Genomic DNA, 18,063 nt, shown 5'->3' with positions numbered 1-18,063 from the left:
TTAATGCGGGGGGTACACTACAGCACACTAGCCTGCTGTGTGCTAGCTGGCTGTGTGGACCCTGCTACTGCACACTCCAAGTTCCCTACTGTGCACTTACCCTACCCCGATTCCAAGGCAGAGGAGATCAAAGCACAGCAGGGAACCTCTAGTGCATGGCTGGCTAGAGTGCCATAGATTTGCACCCCAGCTCGCCATGCACTAAGTGTTCATCTAGACAAGACTTGACTTGCCCAGGGCCAAGCAATCAATGTTGGAGCCAAGAATAGAACCAGGATCTTCTGGTTCATCTCTCAAGCAAGAAGTGCTCCCATCACCCAGGTCAGGTCTGAGCTTCTCCATGCCATGTAAGGCAGAATTCCTCCCAAGTGACATGAGCTCAGGAATTAACACTTCCTTGAGGTACCACGCAGAGCTCTTTCCTCCCCACTCAGATCCCACACTTAAAGAGTCACCTCCTGAAAGCTGGAGAGAGAAAGGTCAGACATTCCCTCCAGCCCTCCATCTGCAGGAGACTTTAAGTGCAGTGAAAAAAAAAAACCATCCATCTTACATTTGCTTTTGCTGCCTGGAAGGATTAGAGCATTCGGTGTCTGCAGAGGCCTAGAACACTCAGGGGTTATGTCTACTCAGCCACCAAGCTGCTGTTGGCTTCTTTGGAGGTGATATATCATGAATGACATGATGGTTCGTAGCATTGTGACAGGCTGGGGAATGTCAAAGCAACCCCCAGCACCTGCCCACGGAAGCTTTTGCACAAACTCAGAATGAATTGGTTTGGGATGTTTAATAAAGTTCTGTTCAGTTTTTCTCATTCTTCTTTTTCATTTTTGCTACCCTCTCTGCTCACGTGGGTCCCATCCAGCCTGCACCAAAATCAGAAAGGTCCACAGACCATAAGGTACCAGAAGATCCCAACACAGTTTTACAGACTCAAGAAGTCTGAAAGAGCAGCCAGACTTTTGAGTGCTTGTCTGAACCAATCCAGCCTTTTGAGATTAGCCTATTGTAGCAAACTGTGGCCACAAACATGCAAAAACCAGTCACCAGTGAGGATCAAAATGTAACCCCTTCAGCACCAAAAATGCAAGCCCCTACCACTGACCAAAAGGAGTAACTCCTCCAGGTGTAATCAGCAGATAGTTGTAATTTCTAAGGCCTGTCACCAAAGGGAGACATGATCACCTTAAAAGAAGACAGTGAATATATTATATCACCACTACCAAATACCCATCCCAAGTGGGAAAACTCCATGTTCAAAGGTATTTGAACACACAGCCCCATCTCATCTAATCCAATGCTAAAATAGGGTCTCTCTCCAACTCACTGGCTACCTCGTATTTCTGGTTTCAGTGTCAGAAGCAGGATTGTGTTTTCTTCAATTCCGTCAAGACAGTGAGTGAGTGACTGACCACACGTGCATGTCTTGGGCTGGAAAAGGAGGAGGCATGCAAAGAGCAAGTCTGCCCAGTAAAAGCCGTGTACAGAGGAGCCTACTTGAGCTCGTTTGAATCCAGCTAAGAGGGGTAACAGCAGCGAAGACAGCGCAGGGCAGGAGCTGCGGCGCAAGTCGTACAAGCCCAGCACAGACCCAGGGTTCGTACTTAGCTCATTGTCCATTCTAAAGTCCTTGCTGCATTGTCTTCACGGCTATTGTTAACCGGGCTAGCTCAGGTCAGCTAGCCCACGCACAGCTTTTGCTGTGCAGACACACCCCCAGGGAATTCAGAGTAGACCAGCATTTCCCAGGCCCAGAAAGACTCAAAATCTATCAAAAAATGTGAGTGAGGAGATGAAGGGAGCTTCACTGGGTGGAAGTCTTTAAATGAAAACGTAATGGTAAAATTGATCCTTATTCATCTTCCCCCCTCTCTGCCTATGCAAAACTTTAATTAAAGCAAGTTATTCCTAAGCATTGCTGCCTTGTAGGTGAAGTCGGCACTGAATGATTTAGTAGGGACAGATGGATCTCTATTTAGCTACCTAGAGCCATGTCAGGCCATGTGGCTGTGGTACTGCTCTGTCCTGGCAGCTGAGGCTATTACAGTTACTCACGGTTGTGAAATCAAACACCCAACAAGTGGGTTTTGTGTGATGACTGTTCACTGTACGTGGCTAACATACGGATTCCGGGATCGATGTGAAGGAGGTTTTCCTGACCAAAGACTCCCAAGATAAGCCTTGCTGCCCACACCAAGATAAAGCTTGCCATATGAGTTGAGGTAAGAATTTTTTACCCCAGGGTAAACAAAGGTTGGTACAACTCACTTGCCATTGATGACTCCATCTGGATTGAGCATGGGGATGATTTTGAAAATGAAACATTTCCTCAGGAGCTCAGCAATGGGGTCACTGCTCACCAGGAACTCCATCGTCCCCTTCATTACCCAGCTGGCATTGCTCTCCCCAGGATGAACACGCGCCATGAGCACCACATAGGGACGATTGCCTATAAAACAGAAAACAAAACTTAGAGAGGACGTTGCTTTGTATTTTAGCTTTGTGGGGGGCATTTTGCCTTTTAATCCCGGGATAGAATAATAGCTGATAACATTCCAAGTCTCTAAGCATATCTACTGACCCTTAGGATTTTGACCTGAGACTCAGTATCTTGGGAAACTTCCTAAGCCCTCCAAACTGTCAGACTTTCTGGTATGAGCACTGCTGAGGGTGCCCCACAGAGAGGCAGCGTTCCCCTGGTTTTGATGTTTCCTCATTCAAAAGGCCATGGTTTCAAACTGGCGTCCAAATTTGCACCCACGATTTTGCGCATGGAAACCCACCATTCTTGAATTTGTCTGCATAGATAACTGCATGCATAGCTAGAGGGTTTTCTGCGTGTGCAGATAACTACACTCGAGAAACCGCAGCTTCATATTTCAAGCCATTTATGAAAGTTTGACCCTGTCGGTTAATGTCAAATTGCACTGACACTTAAAAGCGACAGAACAGGATTTCATTTGCTAAGGCCCAACTTCACCTTGCGTGTTTCTCCTTTAGCAGCTGATACCATTCCAAGTCTCTAAGCATATCTACCTACCCTTAGGATTTTGACCTGAGATTCAGGATCTTGGTAAACTTCCTAAGCCTTCCAAAGTGTCAGACTTCCTGGTATTAGCACTGCTGAGGGTGTCCAACACACTGGTGTTACAATTGTGCAAGCGACTTTGCACAGAATAAAGGAAGAAGAAAGATACAGATTTTATCTAGGCAGGCTGCAAAGAGGACAGTCTCTAACCATCACTCCATTCTCAAATAAGGGATAGATACATTATTTCCCTGATTTAAGTAAATACGATAGGCGGTGCAACAAGTGACACCGATAGTTATAACTGAAATTGTCAGGCAATTGTAAGACACCATTTTCAGTTGCTTATAACTTGGCCGAACTAGCTGCTGGGATTGAAATTTTCTGTGCCAGGTGTCTAAAGCTGAATTCTTTTGGGAAGTGTCAGCAAAAAATGTTTTTTTGTCCATGTTAAAAAAAAAATCTTACAGCCATTTCATTGAGAATCTCTAGCACCTCCATGCTTTAGTGCAGGGAGCTAAAGTTTGGCAGGGGCCGGAGAGGGTCACCATAATGTCAGGGATGTGTCTTTTGCTGTTCCTGTGAAAAAATGTCTCAATTTGGCCAAGTTATAAACCTCTGAAAAATCTCAATTTGGACATCCCATCTTCACTGAGCATGCTCTATGGAGGGAGGAGCAGGAGCCGGGAACGGGGGCGATCGGTGTGGGGATGGAGGATCTGAGCAGAGGACGGGGGACATGGGCAGGAACTGGGGGACAGAGTGAAAGAAGAAGAAATATTTTGTTTAAAAACAATATTTTTGTGAGTATTCTCAATGCTGAGTCCGACTTCGTGTGTTTTGGTTTTCTGCAAACCACAACCTGCTAGTGTCACACCGATGCCAGGAAGATTTTGTCCAGCTCTATCCTATCGTTTCTGAAATATGTAACATTCTTTTGCTGTATTTACATTGCTCAATGGGACACGGTTTGACAAGCCTTTGGGGCAATGCCAAGCAGAAACAGTGGCACCTGCAAAAGGCGTCAGCAACGCTTTACTGTGTAAGCAATAATATTGTAAATAAATACCGAACTAACACATGATAATATTTTGTCCTCCTACAGCACCTCCTGAGGATCCCAACGTCACCCATGGATTTCTACACTTTACAAACAGTAATGGATTAATCCTCATAACACCTATGCTCAAAAAAATTAGGTAAAGAGAGTATAAGTGACTTGCTGGACAAAGCAAGATGTGGCAGAGATGAGAACAGAACCCAGATTTCTCATTTCCTAGTCATTTGTATCCACCCATAGAACATGATTCTTCTTGACAAGTGCATACGCCGTTCTTTAGCTATCCCTCACTGTAAGTGGCTGGGCTATAGACTCAGATATGGAGTTAATCACCCTCTTTCTTTCTCCCTCTTTCCTCCCCTCACATCCTTTCTCCCAAAGAGTGAGCAGGTATTAAACAAAATGAACTGTATCTATGATTGGAGAACTCACACAGAGCTGTATCATGGATCCAGCAAAGCAACATGAACTAGAACTCTGTTTTCCAATAGCCTTATGTTAGTTCCATATTGTTCCTATACTGTGACTTGCTGTGGGTTGCACTGATCAAAATACAATGTATGCTTGAGCATTTAAAAACTGCAAGAAAGGATCACTCTGGCCTTTGTAAAGTCACTAGCAGCATTTTGCCAATCTCGGGGGATGAGGCTTCTATTCCGTTACAGCCTCTTCTCTGTCTATCGACAGTGCTTTAAAGTAGTAACAAGCAAAAACTTCAGCTTTTGCAAAGACATCAGCTGCATTTTCCCACTTCCAGACATATTCTTCTCTCCCCCATCACCATGATTTAATGCTGTTTTTCAGTCTCATTGCTGAGTTAAACTTATGGGACTGTGCAGTGCTAGTGGGGAATGGGGCTCCTGAGAGCTCAGAATGGACAACCGCTGTAAATAGCACAAAGCAAAATAAAATGTGTTCTCTTTTGCGATTGATGACTACAGCTTTAACAACTCTTATCTCTTCTCTGCCCAGGAACAAGTGCAGCATGTTAATTGAGAGGCCTCAATCCAGCATATGGATTTCTGCCGACAGCCAACAGAAAAACCCAGAGCAGCGTCAGCGTGCTATCCACAAAAGCTCAGGAAGGTTTTGCCATAACTTTGCCAGCTGTAATACGTGGTGGGGTTGGTGATGTAAGAAGCTGCTGCCTCAATCCTGCTCATCTCATAGGGCTACATGAGAGCACTTTTCTCTGAACTGGACCTTATTGTACAAGAGAGGCTGGAGCGTGTCCAGAACTTATTTCCAGAGACCCAGTGGATGTTATTTGGGTATCCGCACCTGCCTGGGTTCTGCACCCTTTGAGGACTTCTGGAAGAGAGTGGGTTGCTGAGGGCACTCAGCACCATGCAAAATTGGGCTCTTGGGTTCTAGCAAATTTCTAGTGAGCTTCTTCTCCTGGCTTCAAACATGGATGCCATTGAAATTTATCAGCTAATAATATATATAACGTATGAGGGGCGTGGAACTCATGACCTTTGGCTCCCAATAGAAAGGCCTCTGCTACGTGAACTGAAGCCTCCTTTTAAAACACGCAGACCCTACAGAATGAGTTCCTTACAAACCCGTGAGCAGCCCTGACGTCCCATCCCCAGGAGCGTTGCAGGACAGGTGCATGCCAGCCAGCGCACTGCATGCTACTGCAGACCCTTGTTCACACACGCTCCTTCCCTAGGAGCGGTCTCTGATAACAGCCATGCTGCGTTGCTGTGCTTCCCTGGATCACACCCTGCAGAAAGACTAATGAAGCAGTAAGTAAAACAAAGAGCTGATGATCCAGCCATAAAACTCCCTTCCACTGAAATACTCCAGAAACACAGATTTAGTTCTGTGGTAAGCAGCACCTAGGAGTGAGCTGATCTTGTACTTTAAGCCACACAGCCACTTATCTGCATTAATTATTGTTTCAGGCAAGGTGATGAATGTTACTGCTCATGGAAGGGCTGGACAGTAGCTCTGGCTCGTCATGCTGAGCATAGGCGGGCACTGTGTGAGTTTCTTGGCCCACAAATCAGCAGATGCATGTCAATCCTGACCTCCAGCATCCCCTGCTATGGCAGTGCTGACTCCACATAGAGTTCTGCTGAAGTACCATGTTCCTGACTCAATTCCCACCCCTGGCTATGCCTGTGGCCGGGCTCCACACACAGCAAGGCCAGTGCACGTGACACCTGTCCTGCCTCTCTATCTGCTGTTCCAGTTTGGAGCTTCTCCTGATAGTCAGTTGTGCCTAGCTGCATGTGGTTCTATGACACGCACAGACAGCCCTTAGTGATCTCTCTCTCACATGGCTCTTTCAAAGCTAAAATCGGAGACCAGATCGCCAAAAGCATTAGGCCAGTTCTTAGGCAGAATTTTTACTGAATTCCTGGGAAGCTGCCAGAAAGCTCAGGTTAGCCATCTGTCTCTGCAAAGCCCACATGGCATATAACCTTCTCTGGGAATATAAATAATAAAAAGAGAAAGCACAGGAACCTTTTCATGCTACATGAAGCCTCATCCAACTGATCACGTCTTGTTACACTGTGTTACATTTCCACATGCCCAGTATATAAGGTGACACCTATAGACGCCAAGAATCCTGAGGTGAGGGATTAAACAGACACCAATACCTCCTGAAAACTTTGAAAAATGTCCTTTGAAGTCAGAATTCTGCTAACATTTCACACATTTCCCATCTCTCTTTTTCTTCCCTCCATTCATTATGTCTCTGGATATAATCATGAAAACAGGAGCTTTGTGTCTTCAGCACAGCTTGCCCCCGCCTGCTGCTTAATCTTATACCTGTCGTCAAGCTCCTCTGGCTATGACATCATCAAGGCATAATGCCCGAGGCAAGTCTGACATTGATGAAGATTATGACAGCAACAGGGGCGTAGAGAAACGTGAGGGACAAACAAAATCCCATTGTCCTTCAGAGTAAAGAACAAGTGAAGGGGAGTGCAGCACAGTTCCAGATGGGCCTGATCTAGGTTGAGATTCTGAGCTCCTCAAATTCCAGGGTTCTTTGGATCCGGATCTGCCCACTGTGAAGATAAACGGTATCAACGCAATATAGGACTGGGATTGTATATGCCCAACTCCTGTTGAATTCAGACTAGGTCAGGATCTGGGTTTGGATTCTCCCCATCTACCAATAAACAAAACAAACACACCCTCTCTCTGTCTCCTTCTCTCCCACCTTGGAAGTTCAGGGCTGGTCGACTCAAGTTTTTCTTTCATGCCCACCCCTAAGCATGATAAGGCTTTATTTTGTGCAACACTGTTAATACACATTAATTCAGTATCCCCAAAGCCTGATAGCTACACAAAGCCAGAGATCAGGCAGTACATGGTGCAAGGCAGACACAACCAGGCTCCAAGGACACTGTATGGGATGAATATATTAAAGCAGGGGTCATGAGGCCACTAATTACACATATCACAGGAGACATGAGACACTGATGCAAAAAAACTATTTGTGAGTTGTCAGTCTCTTTCAGTTACCTCAAGACCTGGTAATCTCCTCCCTGCACCATCTCCTTCTGACCCTACTACCTGATAAACACTCCATAAGCAGACACACCCCACAACCAAGGCAGGATAAATGCATCAGCAGGTCCATATGTCGCATCCCTGCATTATTCAAAAGGGTTTTTTTTAAGCATATAATAAATGTATTATTATTGTTCCAAATGGCAAAAAGGGAACATTACAAGCGTAAATTGCCTCAGCCATGAACCGCCTGTTCTCTACTTTCATATCCTGGTGGGGGTGTTTCAGGCTGTAGGTTGCTTGGCAACCTCCTTTTGTGCGTGTGCCATTTGAATTTATTCACCTTTGAATCAGAGATGTTCAGAGATGATTGGCCAGTAAGAACACAGGCACGCACTGCTCCGGCTGGGTGCAGCTTGACACGGTGCCACTGCTGGTCTTTATACTCGGAGAGCTGTTGAGTATGGTTTTAAATCTATTTTGAGGCATTTGAAAGCAGTGGGAAGATGTTGCCATGCACTATTTCTCCATGGGCATGGCGCCCTGCCCTCAGAGTATGCAGGACGGCTTGCCACAACACCCCCTCTTCCTCCTCCTCTCGGTCTCTATGCTGCTGTTAGCTCTAATACTGATGTCACCAATTGTCCTTCCAACAGGTTATCTAGTGGGCTGATGTAGCTGCCACTAGATTAAGGTTAAAGGAACATGAATATCTATCATTCACAGCTCATATTATATGTACATCAATGCCTGAATTTGCCCTAAGACAGTAGGCAATTTGGGATGTTCTCAAGCATTTTGTACTGTCTCATCACTGACCTTCATTCTGTGTGTTTTGGAAGTCAGGCCTTGGTATGAGAGCAACACAGATTGCCTTGTTGTACTGAGGCAATCTATCTGAGGCATGGCAGGATGAAGGTGCTATTTCCCTGTACGGCTGCCATATCTTAGGCACAAAAAAACTAGGACATCGGGGATCATCCTGATACCATAAACTGGACAGCTGGCATTGTGTATGGAGTACCTTCACAGATTTTCTGGGACAGCTACCTCAATAAAGGGATGATCCAGCGAAAACCTGGACAAATGGCAAACCTAGTTCCTGGAAGGGTACATTTATGAATGAGTCCTGCTGTGATGGTACTGGACTCTCAGCTGTAAGAGCAACTAAGAATTGAAGTCAGTGGGAGCCAGGAAGAGCAGGGGGCATTTAAGCAACCGCATGGCCAAAGTGTATCCCACAGATGGGACCATGGTGGTCCATATGCTGACCATGGGCAATGGAATCACAAACCCCAAAAGCTCTCTCCCAGGTCCCCCAGGCCTGGGTAGCTGGTCTGTGGAGCCTAGGGCAGAGGTCCAAAGAGAATCGCTAAATCCATGGGCAGATTCCCCCAAGAAAATGATTTCACCTGAAATGAATCAGGCAGGTGAAAAAGGCTGAAAAAGCTTCCAATTGTCATAAAAATTTTCTCCCATGTCACTCTATAATGATGGGGGGAAGGAAACTCTGATAATTTATGTAACAGGAAGGGGTCTGGGGTGACATATGATACTTTATAAAAAGTTAACCTGAATGGGACAGAACTTTAATAAGTCTCCAACTCCAAAATAGTAATATTGTAATCTTCTATTGCATCTACATTTCATGGTGTACACACGCTAGTCACACACACATATACCTGTATTTTATCTATCTAATTTGCAGTGCAGACTTCAACTAACTAAAGGCGAAGGCTCAGCATCCCTCCAGTGATTTCTCTGGTCAGAGACACAGATGAAGAGGCCCAAACACACCATTGGCCTATTACAGTATACTTCCATGGCATTGTTCCTGCGTATACCAGCAATGAATTTGCCCCAAGGACCTTCTCTGAACTCGGGGTCCATATAGTCCCCTCAGTCTACAACTACCAACTCGACTGACATAGTGGTGGCTTCTTTGCATGTATAAAAGGTAGCATCTGGCCCAATGGAAGAGACTGCAGATGGGGTCGATGCAGATAGGGTCTCCCAGGGTACCCACAGGGAATCACTGCATTGCAAATTACTGTTCATACTGTGTGTAATGCTTCGACTGGTGCCTGATTTTTTTCTGCCTATGAAATCCACAGTTTCTCCTCTCTTCCAAGGAGAAAGAATTGCTTAGAGTGCTACACAGGGGTGAAATGAGGGTTAATGGGATGAAACTTGGCAAAGAAATATTTAGGCTGAAGATCAGTGAGATCTGTTAGGCTGAGGAAGAGTCTCTCCTGGGGTGTGGTAGAAGCTCATGTATAACTAGATTGTCCAAATGCTAGAAGCTATTCTGTAAAGCATCCCTCCTGCACTGCCCAGGGGACAGAGAAGGTGACTTAACAGGCATTTCCTTCATTAATTTCTATGGACCAATTCCTGAAGTCCTTACACTGGCAAAGCTGGGAGTCTGGACAAGTGAAGAATGAGAAAACCATGAATAAGGACCTCAGGGTTTGGCCCGATTATTCTATCGTAGCAGGTTAAGATCAAGGTGGGTCCTGCCAGGTTAGATCTCTAACTCCTACGTTCCAGGGGTGACACGAAGAACAAAGCGTGGGAGAGCATTCAATCAGAGCTGGGAATAAGAACCAGCAAACGCAGCAAGACAACACAACACCAAGGGGAACAACCAACCATTTGCAGGGGAGAAGAACTCAATTTATTATCTGAAGGGACGTCTCTGAAGCCAGAGGTGCACTCTGGTCACAATTATTGTCTCTATGGAATGGAGATCCATTGCCCTGCTTAATTCCACCTACAGTAAGGAAATGCTTATTCTTAAACTAGGCTGTGTCTTTAAAATAGGCACAGAACCATCTCTGCCTCTGATTTGAGATCCTCCTGAGGGGATGAGTTTTAACGAACAAAAAATTATGAGGCAGCAGCACAATCAGTCTCCCATTATCAGAGGGATAAAATATCAATTTTTGTCAAGAGATAAAGCATCACAGATTGGCTCTGATAGGAAAAATTAAATTCTTGGACTCCACTTGATTTGATTTTTATCACTCTTTTGCCCCAGAAATGTTCTGTCGGGGAATGTTTAAAACAAATTTTCATTCATTCCACACTAACCAAACTGGAAGGTCTTCTGACTGTCTGTGTACATGTGCGTGTAAGATACACATAGAGAAAGAGAGAGGGAAGAAAGGGCAGATAGTAAAAAACAAAGAGGGGAAAAAAATCTCTGAACAGCAGCTTCTAACACTTCACAGCAGCAAAGCCTTCACAGCAAAGGCCTTTCATTTACTATAGTTTCCAAAATTATTTTCAAGTTATTTATTATTTAAACAAAAACAAAAAAAGAAGCAGACCAGGCTGGAAAATTCTATTTGTCAAATAATGTGACAATGTGAGTGATGGCTGCCGTTCAGCTTGAATTTTTGGCGTATTTAGTGCATCCCTCAGGTCTGTGGAGCTGACTACGGTGACCCACTACACTGTATCTTTAACTCAGCATTTCATGGGCAGAGCTTTGATCATTTCCAGCAAATGCTGCCAAAGAGCCTGTCACTCTGCATGGTGTAAGAAGAGCTCCCTCTGGTTCTGACCTACGTGCCTTACAGATACACTGACCTCCAATGCATTATTGCATTTCAAAGCCTTTGCAGTCACTTCACCTTCAGGTCTGTAAACCATCAAAATGCTTTTAAAATATATAACACTTGTATAAATAAAAGAGAATCCTTTTAAATCACTCTCATGGAAGGCTGATGATTAGCACTACATGGTATGATTTATTTTCCCGTTTTACCTACCAGAAAGCTTTTTATGTCAGTAATTTGTTTGCAAGGTATAAAGCGATGTCCATCTTTCTACTATTCTAACTCTTTAAGCAGTTCAAGATTGACAAGACGGGTGAGGTAATCTCTTTTATCAGACCAACTTCCGTTGGTGGATGGGACAAAAAAAACTTTCAGGCTTCGCAGACTCTTCCTTAGGTCTGGGGAAGGTAATCAGAGTGTCTGAGCTAAATACAAGTTGGGTCAGATTATTAAGCATCAGAGGTTCAAACATTCTGTAGGAGACCAATTAAAATGAAGTAAGCAATTAAAGGTTAGCAGGCAGTAGGGTGTGTTACAAATCATTGTAATGAGCCATAAAACCAGTGTCTCAAGTTAGAATAATGATAAAAATCATATACTGTTAAAAAAATCCCTTGCCTACCATTCTAACAACACCGTCAAATATTAAAATGGAAAGAAGTTTGAAAATGTAATGCACTTTTAAGTACTATTTAGGCTGTTTATGTGCCCTGTGCATGTCACTCAGCTTTGAGGATGAAAGTGAACTAGTTAGTTTCTCTTTCTTTTCATAGTCCCGTTACACTTTCAGGTTCCCAAGCATTAGCTGTTGTATTTGGCTTTGCAATGTGGAATACCTTTAGGGGCACATGGGCAGCGTATGTTATAGGAAGTTTGTGCTAATACTTCCCTGTGCCTAGAGGACTTCAGTTTCCACGAATGCTGAAAACATTTGAATTGTTTGTTGGTAAATAGGCTGTTTCCCCCCATGGCTGGGCACAATTGTCAATTGTAAATTGTGCCTAGGCAGATAAAATTACAAGGTAGTAAATAAGCTAGCAGGATCTGCATTCCAGGGGATATTTAAGCTGGGGAGAAAACTGGTTGAGCATCGAGGAAGTGGATTGTATACTAGGGTCCACCAGGGCTTGTGTTAGTAGCAGAGTCAATAATTCAATCCATCTGAATGAGAGTTTTGCTCTATTAAGCACATCTATACATATATGCAACATATAGAGGTCAGGTCATGGCCACAGCTTACTGTGCTGCATGTACACATAAGTGTGGACTTGGGTATGTTGCATCTTTGATGGTCTGGGTTAGTAAACACTAGGCACAGGGACAACAGAGAACCAGTTAGACGTATCACACAGCCTGAACGCTAGAGGCAACACACCCACAGAACGCAGCTTATAGAACCTAGAATTGCACAGACACCCTTCTGCTGCCTTTTGCTCATTTATTTGCCTGCTGCTTTCACTTTTTCCTCAGCCTGAAGCCCAATTCCGGAGAGTCAGGTTGTGCTTCATGCTGACCCCCTGGCTGTTGATTTTCTTGCCCTTTTAAAATGCCTGACAAAAGTGCCACAGAAAGAATTTGGCATCTGGAAGCTGTGACAGACACGACATGACCTGATTTATTAAACACAGCTAAACAGCTAGGGCTGCCAAAGGCCAGGATTTACACAATTGTGTTTCCAGAATGGCCTTCAATCCCAACTCTACTAAACGCACTTTCCTGCTCCGCTGCGGTACAAATTCCCTACCCGAGTTACCGAGCGCAATAGCTTGAAATATGTACTCATCAGGGCAGTCTAAGGGCAGGTCTACACAGGAAGCGCTACATGAGTGCAGCTGCTGTAGCGTGTCTGGTGAAGATGCTCTGTGCTGATGGGAGAGTGCTCTATGCACTCTCCTGTCTGCATAATTACTCCACCTCTGCGAGAGGCAAAAGCTATATCAGTGGGAAAGTGTCGGGGTGGACAGTACTTAAATCCCCATAACTGGCGTGCTCGGGGGGGGGAGGGAGTGTCTTTTTCACACCCCTGAGCGATGTAAGTTAGTCCGATTTACGACCTGCCCTTAGTGCCAGACTTGTGAAATACCAGCCTGTCTTCTGCTGGCCACAGGGAAAGGATTGGCAAAAGAACAGATTCTCCATAGACCTGGACCATGGAGAGCTTTTTCATCAATGCAAAGTGGGTGAAGAAGGCTACCATATTAAGAGGGTAGCATTTTCCTCCACTTTGCACAGATATAAGTGACAACAGAAGAGGAAAAGCAGGGGAGGATCAAATCCTAAATGTTTTTGACACCCTGAATATTATCCATGAAATTATCTGTGCAATATTCCAAATGCTTCTCTCAGGCATTTCCATTTCTGCTCTCCGATGGGAGGACAGGTTTGCCTGTCTTTCCATATGTTCCTTCACATGCACGGGGCGGGTGCAGGACCACCAAGGTCCTTCTAGAACTTTCTATCCTCCCTCGGATAAAGAACCCCTTCTCCCATCCAGACATCCCTCCTTTCTCTGTCACCTCCTTCCCACTTCAGTCTCTGGCCTGCTGCTTTTTAATCCTCTCTCCCTCACAGACTCCTTGTGCCAATTAGCATCCACCTATTTATCTAGACATTCAGACCATGCTCAACATCCTGGTATCTGGGTGTCTCAGAAATGGCCTAGATGTCGTTTCTGGAGTCGTGTCAGTGTTATGATCCAGTCAATGACTGACTCCATCCACCCACCTCATCACGGAAACATCTGAGCACCTTATAGACATTTATGAGTGTACCCTCAGAGCACCTGCAAGGTAGGGAAACACTGAGACACAGAGAAGGTTAAGGGGACCCAGGGAATCACTGGTAGAGCTGAGAACTGAAGACTGATCGGCTGGGTCCCAGGTCCAGAGTCTTATCCACAAGATCATCCTTTTTCCACTGCTTACAAGCTGGGGTCTGAATTTCTACCTGGACAATGACTTAATGCTTGACTACACTGCCCCACAGTTCAGACTACAGGGGTGAGCACCAAAGTGCTACGCTGCGACTCCCCCATTGAACGCTGTGAGAGCCAACTAAAAGTTGCCTGGCACTAATGCAATCCTCTTCAAACGGGAGTACGGTACATTCATGTGAACAAGGAACCTTTTAATTCATGTCCACAACGTCCACATGAGGGAGCTGCAGTGCAGCCCTTTGGTGTGCACAGCTCTCACACCCCTGTAGTAGACTAAGTCTCGGGGCTACCTCAGCATACTTCAGCCACCTCCCAACAGCAGTGCAGTATCTCCAGCTCACACTGAAGCATGTTAGACAATTGCTACAGAGCAGTGTCCCCAGACGGAGAGGGGAAGAAGGTAACTGAAGATGGGAAGGATGAAACCTCATCACCCCTTCTCATGTTTTCACCCCAAGACATGCACACCCCCTCCCACAGGTGCACATACGTTTGTCATGCACAACTCAGCCTCTACCCAGATTTACGACCTCCTCTCCCTTCACACACTCCCTCCCGTCTACACACCCACTCATCTTCCGCAAGAGGTTAGGAGCTCTTTGCTCTGGCTAACTCATTGCCGGCTTCAAGGAGTTTGAGCAGCCCCAGGACCAACCTGGCAACCCCTCACAACAGCTTGTTAACTGAATTCAGTGAAGACAGAAGAGAAAGGCTTGTAAAAGGAATTACAAAGAAGCAGGGAAATTACATTTTTCCCCCATAGCTAAGTAGCACGACAATTGCAACTGATAGAGCAAATTAAATTCTAAATGCGCCGGTGATTTGATAGATATCATTTTGCTAAGTGTTACTGAGAAAATGCCTTCTTTGGGAAACAGAGTTAAGATCCGGAACAAGGCCTGTCGGTTCTGGGACCTAATTTGATTATGTGGAGTTTATTAACATAAAGTTAAGGAGAGGAAGGGAGAGCACATCGCTATTCAGAAATGCAGTGTCCTCTACAGGGAACACTTCATATTGCTCTATAACAGCATCCTTTCTATCTCATAAACTCCCAGCAATCTATTGATTTAAACTATTTATAGAGGGCCTGCCTATCTGCTTACACGTGTACTTGTATGGCCCCCAGCACTGTAAAATCTGAGCACTTCACAATCATTAAAGGATTGATCCTCTCAATACCAGAACCCAGGCTGGGTAGATCAGCTGTTCTCTCTACAGTTCAGGCCTTTCATCTTGGCCTTTTGTAACAGGTAATCAACAGATAATGACCCTCTCCTCAGGGCATAGCTTCAAAAAATTGGGCTTTTGCATAAGTGGAGCTGGGGCATTTGCATTAACTTCTTCCTAGGGATTCCCCAGGAAATCCTCTTAACACTCATGGTCCCAAACGTCCATACTTTCCTGGCACATTTTCAGTATAGCCTTTTGAACGCCCAAGTCTTACATCTCCCCCCGAGAGATTACATACAGTCCTGCCCTACAATAGATAAACTTCATACAGTAAGGTCACTGCAGGAAATTGCCATATCAGTCACAATTACACTAGCTCTCATCAAGCTAGCATACTAAAAATATACCTATAGGGTCGAGGGAGGGGAAGGGGAGGTTGTACTTGGGGCAGCCAGACCGTGCCACTGCCTATGCTACCATGGCTATTATTGCTAATATACTATAGCTACATATTGCTACTACGGCTACTATTTTTAGTTTGCTAGCTCTGTAAGAGCTAGTGCTAGTATGTCTATTCAAGCTGGGAATTACACCCTAGCTGCAACTGTAGACATAGCCTAGACTTGCCCAAGGTCACACAGGGAGTCTGTGGCAGAGAAGGAAGCAGAGCTCAGGTCTCGTGTCCCTAGTCATCTTAAAACACAAGATCATGTCATTGTAATCTCTAGGAGATTTGTATGGCTCTTAGTACAAGGGGGGGCTTGATCTCTGACTGTGGCGCCCGGAGCTACCACAATCTCTGTCTCATCCCAGATCATCTTTTCAGACACAGGGAACAGCAGTGTTGCCATTCATTCCTGTCCATGGCTTGCTCCTCCATGTTGTCCAGCCTGGTCATGTCTTTGTGTTCGATATCCCGCCATCTAGTCGACGGTGAGCCTCTAGTTTGGACTGACCTAGGTGGTGCTTGCATTATTTTCTTTGACACCCCATCATCTGTTCATCTTCTGCAGTGTCTCCACCATTGTAATCTTTTCTATTGCAGCCAGTCCTGAAACTGGATTTCACATCCTACTCTCCTCCTAACTTCTTCATTTGTCCTAAAATCATTCCACTTTACACCTGTCATCTTTCTACTGCCTCCAGCCTTCTGATGTCTGTTTCATTTAATGCAGCTGCTTCCAGATCATAGAGTGATACTATTAGTCCACTCATTTGAAAAATGTTTACTTTGGTACCAAACAATGTTTTTATCCATTTATAATTTTGTCAATTGGCACATCTCCATTTAACCTCATCTTTGATGGGACTGATAAAACTTCCTAGGTACACATAAGATTCTACTTGTTCTACAACTTCACTGCTGCCACATTTCAATACTTTATCTATTGTCCATTTTCCAAGATCCAACCACTTTGTTTTCTTGGCATTTATTGTAACCCCAGATTGACTACACCAATTTACCAAGGTAGTGAAGAGTATCATCTTTAATTTAAATGTGCCTGCCAGTTTTACAATGTCATCTGCATAAGATACAGAGCTTCACTCTAGATCATCCAGTGTCACACCATCCAACTTGTTTAAGCACATGAAGGAAAGTAACAGTGATTCCATGCCTCTTTTCTTACACCAAACTTCGACTTGGACCAGTTGCTTAAATTTTCCACCAATGTTTATGACAATGCAGGAGTCTTTGTACATAGCTTTTATAATGGCAATTATCTTCTCTGAAACTCTGTATGATTTTGTTATTTTCTATAATGCTTTCCTCCAAACTGAATCAAATGCCTTCACGAAGTCGATGAAAACTACAGACATCTTTAATCCCCATTCTCACTACCACAATACAAATAATAATAATAGGAAAGATTCTGGCAGAACATCCCTCCCATAACAAACCTGACAATTTATTAGAACATACGCGTGAGCCATTACTCCCCTTTTTACCTGCTTTGTCCTTCTAGTCCCCTCCACAGGCTCAAGGATAATTTCAGTGAGATAATAAGGTATTAAGGCCTGACGAATATCCAGGTCAGTTTTCAGCAGGCAAGATTTGCAGGCGGTGCTATGCAGACGAAAAGGCGGTGCTATGATTAAAACACAGAGAGGAATAACTACCGAACCAGAGACAGAAGCTGCTTTCAGTGGCAGAAAATGCCTTCATTTGGTTTCAAACAACACTCAGCAATAGCAAAGACTGATTCACTCCACCCTGGAAACTTGCCAGCTATAGTTTGCTCCATTTCATGAAGAAAACTTGCTCGCTGTCTTATTGTGCCCATTCTTCCCTGCCCACCTTTCCCCCACTAACAGGCCCCCAAGAGGGCTAAGAAGCCACCATGAACTGAAGATGATTGGTGCCTGTGACAGCCCAGCATTCAATTCCATTTTATCCAGAGGGCAAGAAATCTTTCTTCACTTGCCTTGGAGATGGTAGATAAAGACAGAGGAGGTAGAAACAAAGACAGAAAGAAGGTCAGGAAGATGAGTTAGTACATCAACTCTCTCTCCTAACAGCAGCAAGGTTGCAATCCCTTTAGCTGAGAGTTGAGTTTTATTTCTCCAAAACAACACAGGTCAGTCTAAACCAAACAAAAAAACCAAGTCCCTGACCCTGACTCAAGATCTCCTGCTGGAGCTTATCTGCTCCCTGCAAGTCTGTCTCCGCTTGAGCTATTTGTTGGCCTTTTATCTCAGGCCCAGGTGGCCTGCAGTCTGATCCTCAGCCCCAGACCTATCACCTGGGAGGCAGCTAATTAGTCACAGCTGGGGGTTAAGGCCAGCTCCCTTAAAGGGACAGTCCACCCTCTGACAGACTGGTATCTTGCCT

The 18,063-nt window shown here is 44.8% G+C and overlaps 1 protein-coding gene across 1 annotated transcript in view; it reads right to left on the bottom strand.

Moving 5' to 3' along the window:
* Nucleotides 1–18,063, bottom strand: part of AGBL1 (AGBL carboxypeptidase 1) — a 338,276-nt gene that overhangs the window by 207,048 nt on the left and 113,165 nt on the right. Inside the window, exon 18 of the mRNA XM_067555656.1 lies at nt 2,269–2,449. Within this exon, the coding sequence (XP_067411757.1) occupies nt 2,269–2,449 (181 nt within the window). The remainder of the gene's footprint in view (nt 1–2,268; nt 2,450–18,063) is intronic.

The sequence above is a fragment of the Emydura macquarii genome, unplaced genomic scaffold, assembly GCF_026122565.2.
Source record: "Emydura macquarii macquarii isolate MOO-44397 ecotype Brisbane River unplaced genomic scaffold, CSIRO-AGI_Emac_v2 contig_1644, whole genome shotgun sequence".
In the NCBI taxonomy this organism is placed as follows: domain Eukaryota; kingdom Metazoa; phylum Chordata; order Testudines; family Chelidae; genus Emydura; species Emydura macquarii.
Note: the sequence above shows the minus strand (reverse complement) of the source record. Positions and strands in the feature narration are given on the sequence as shown.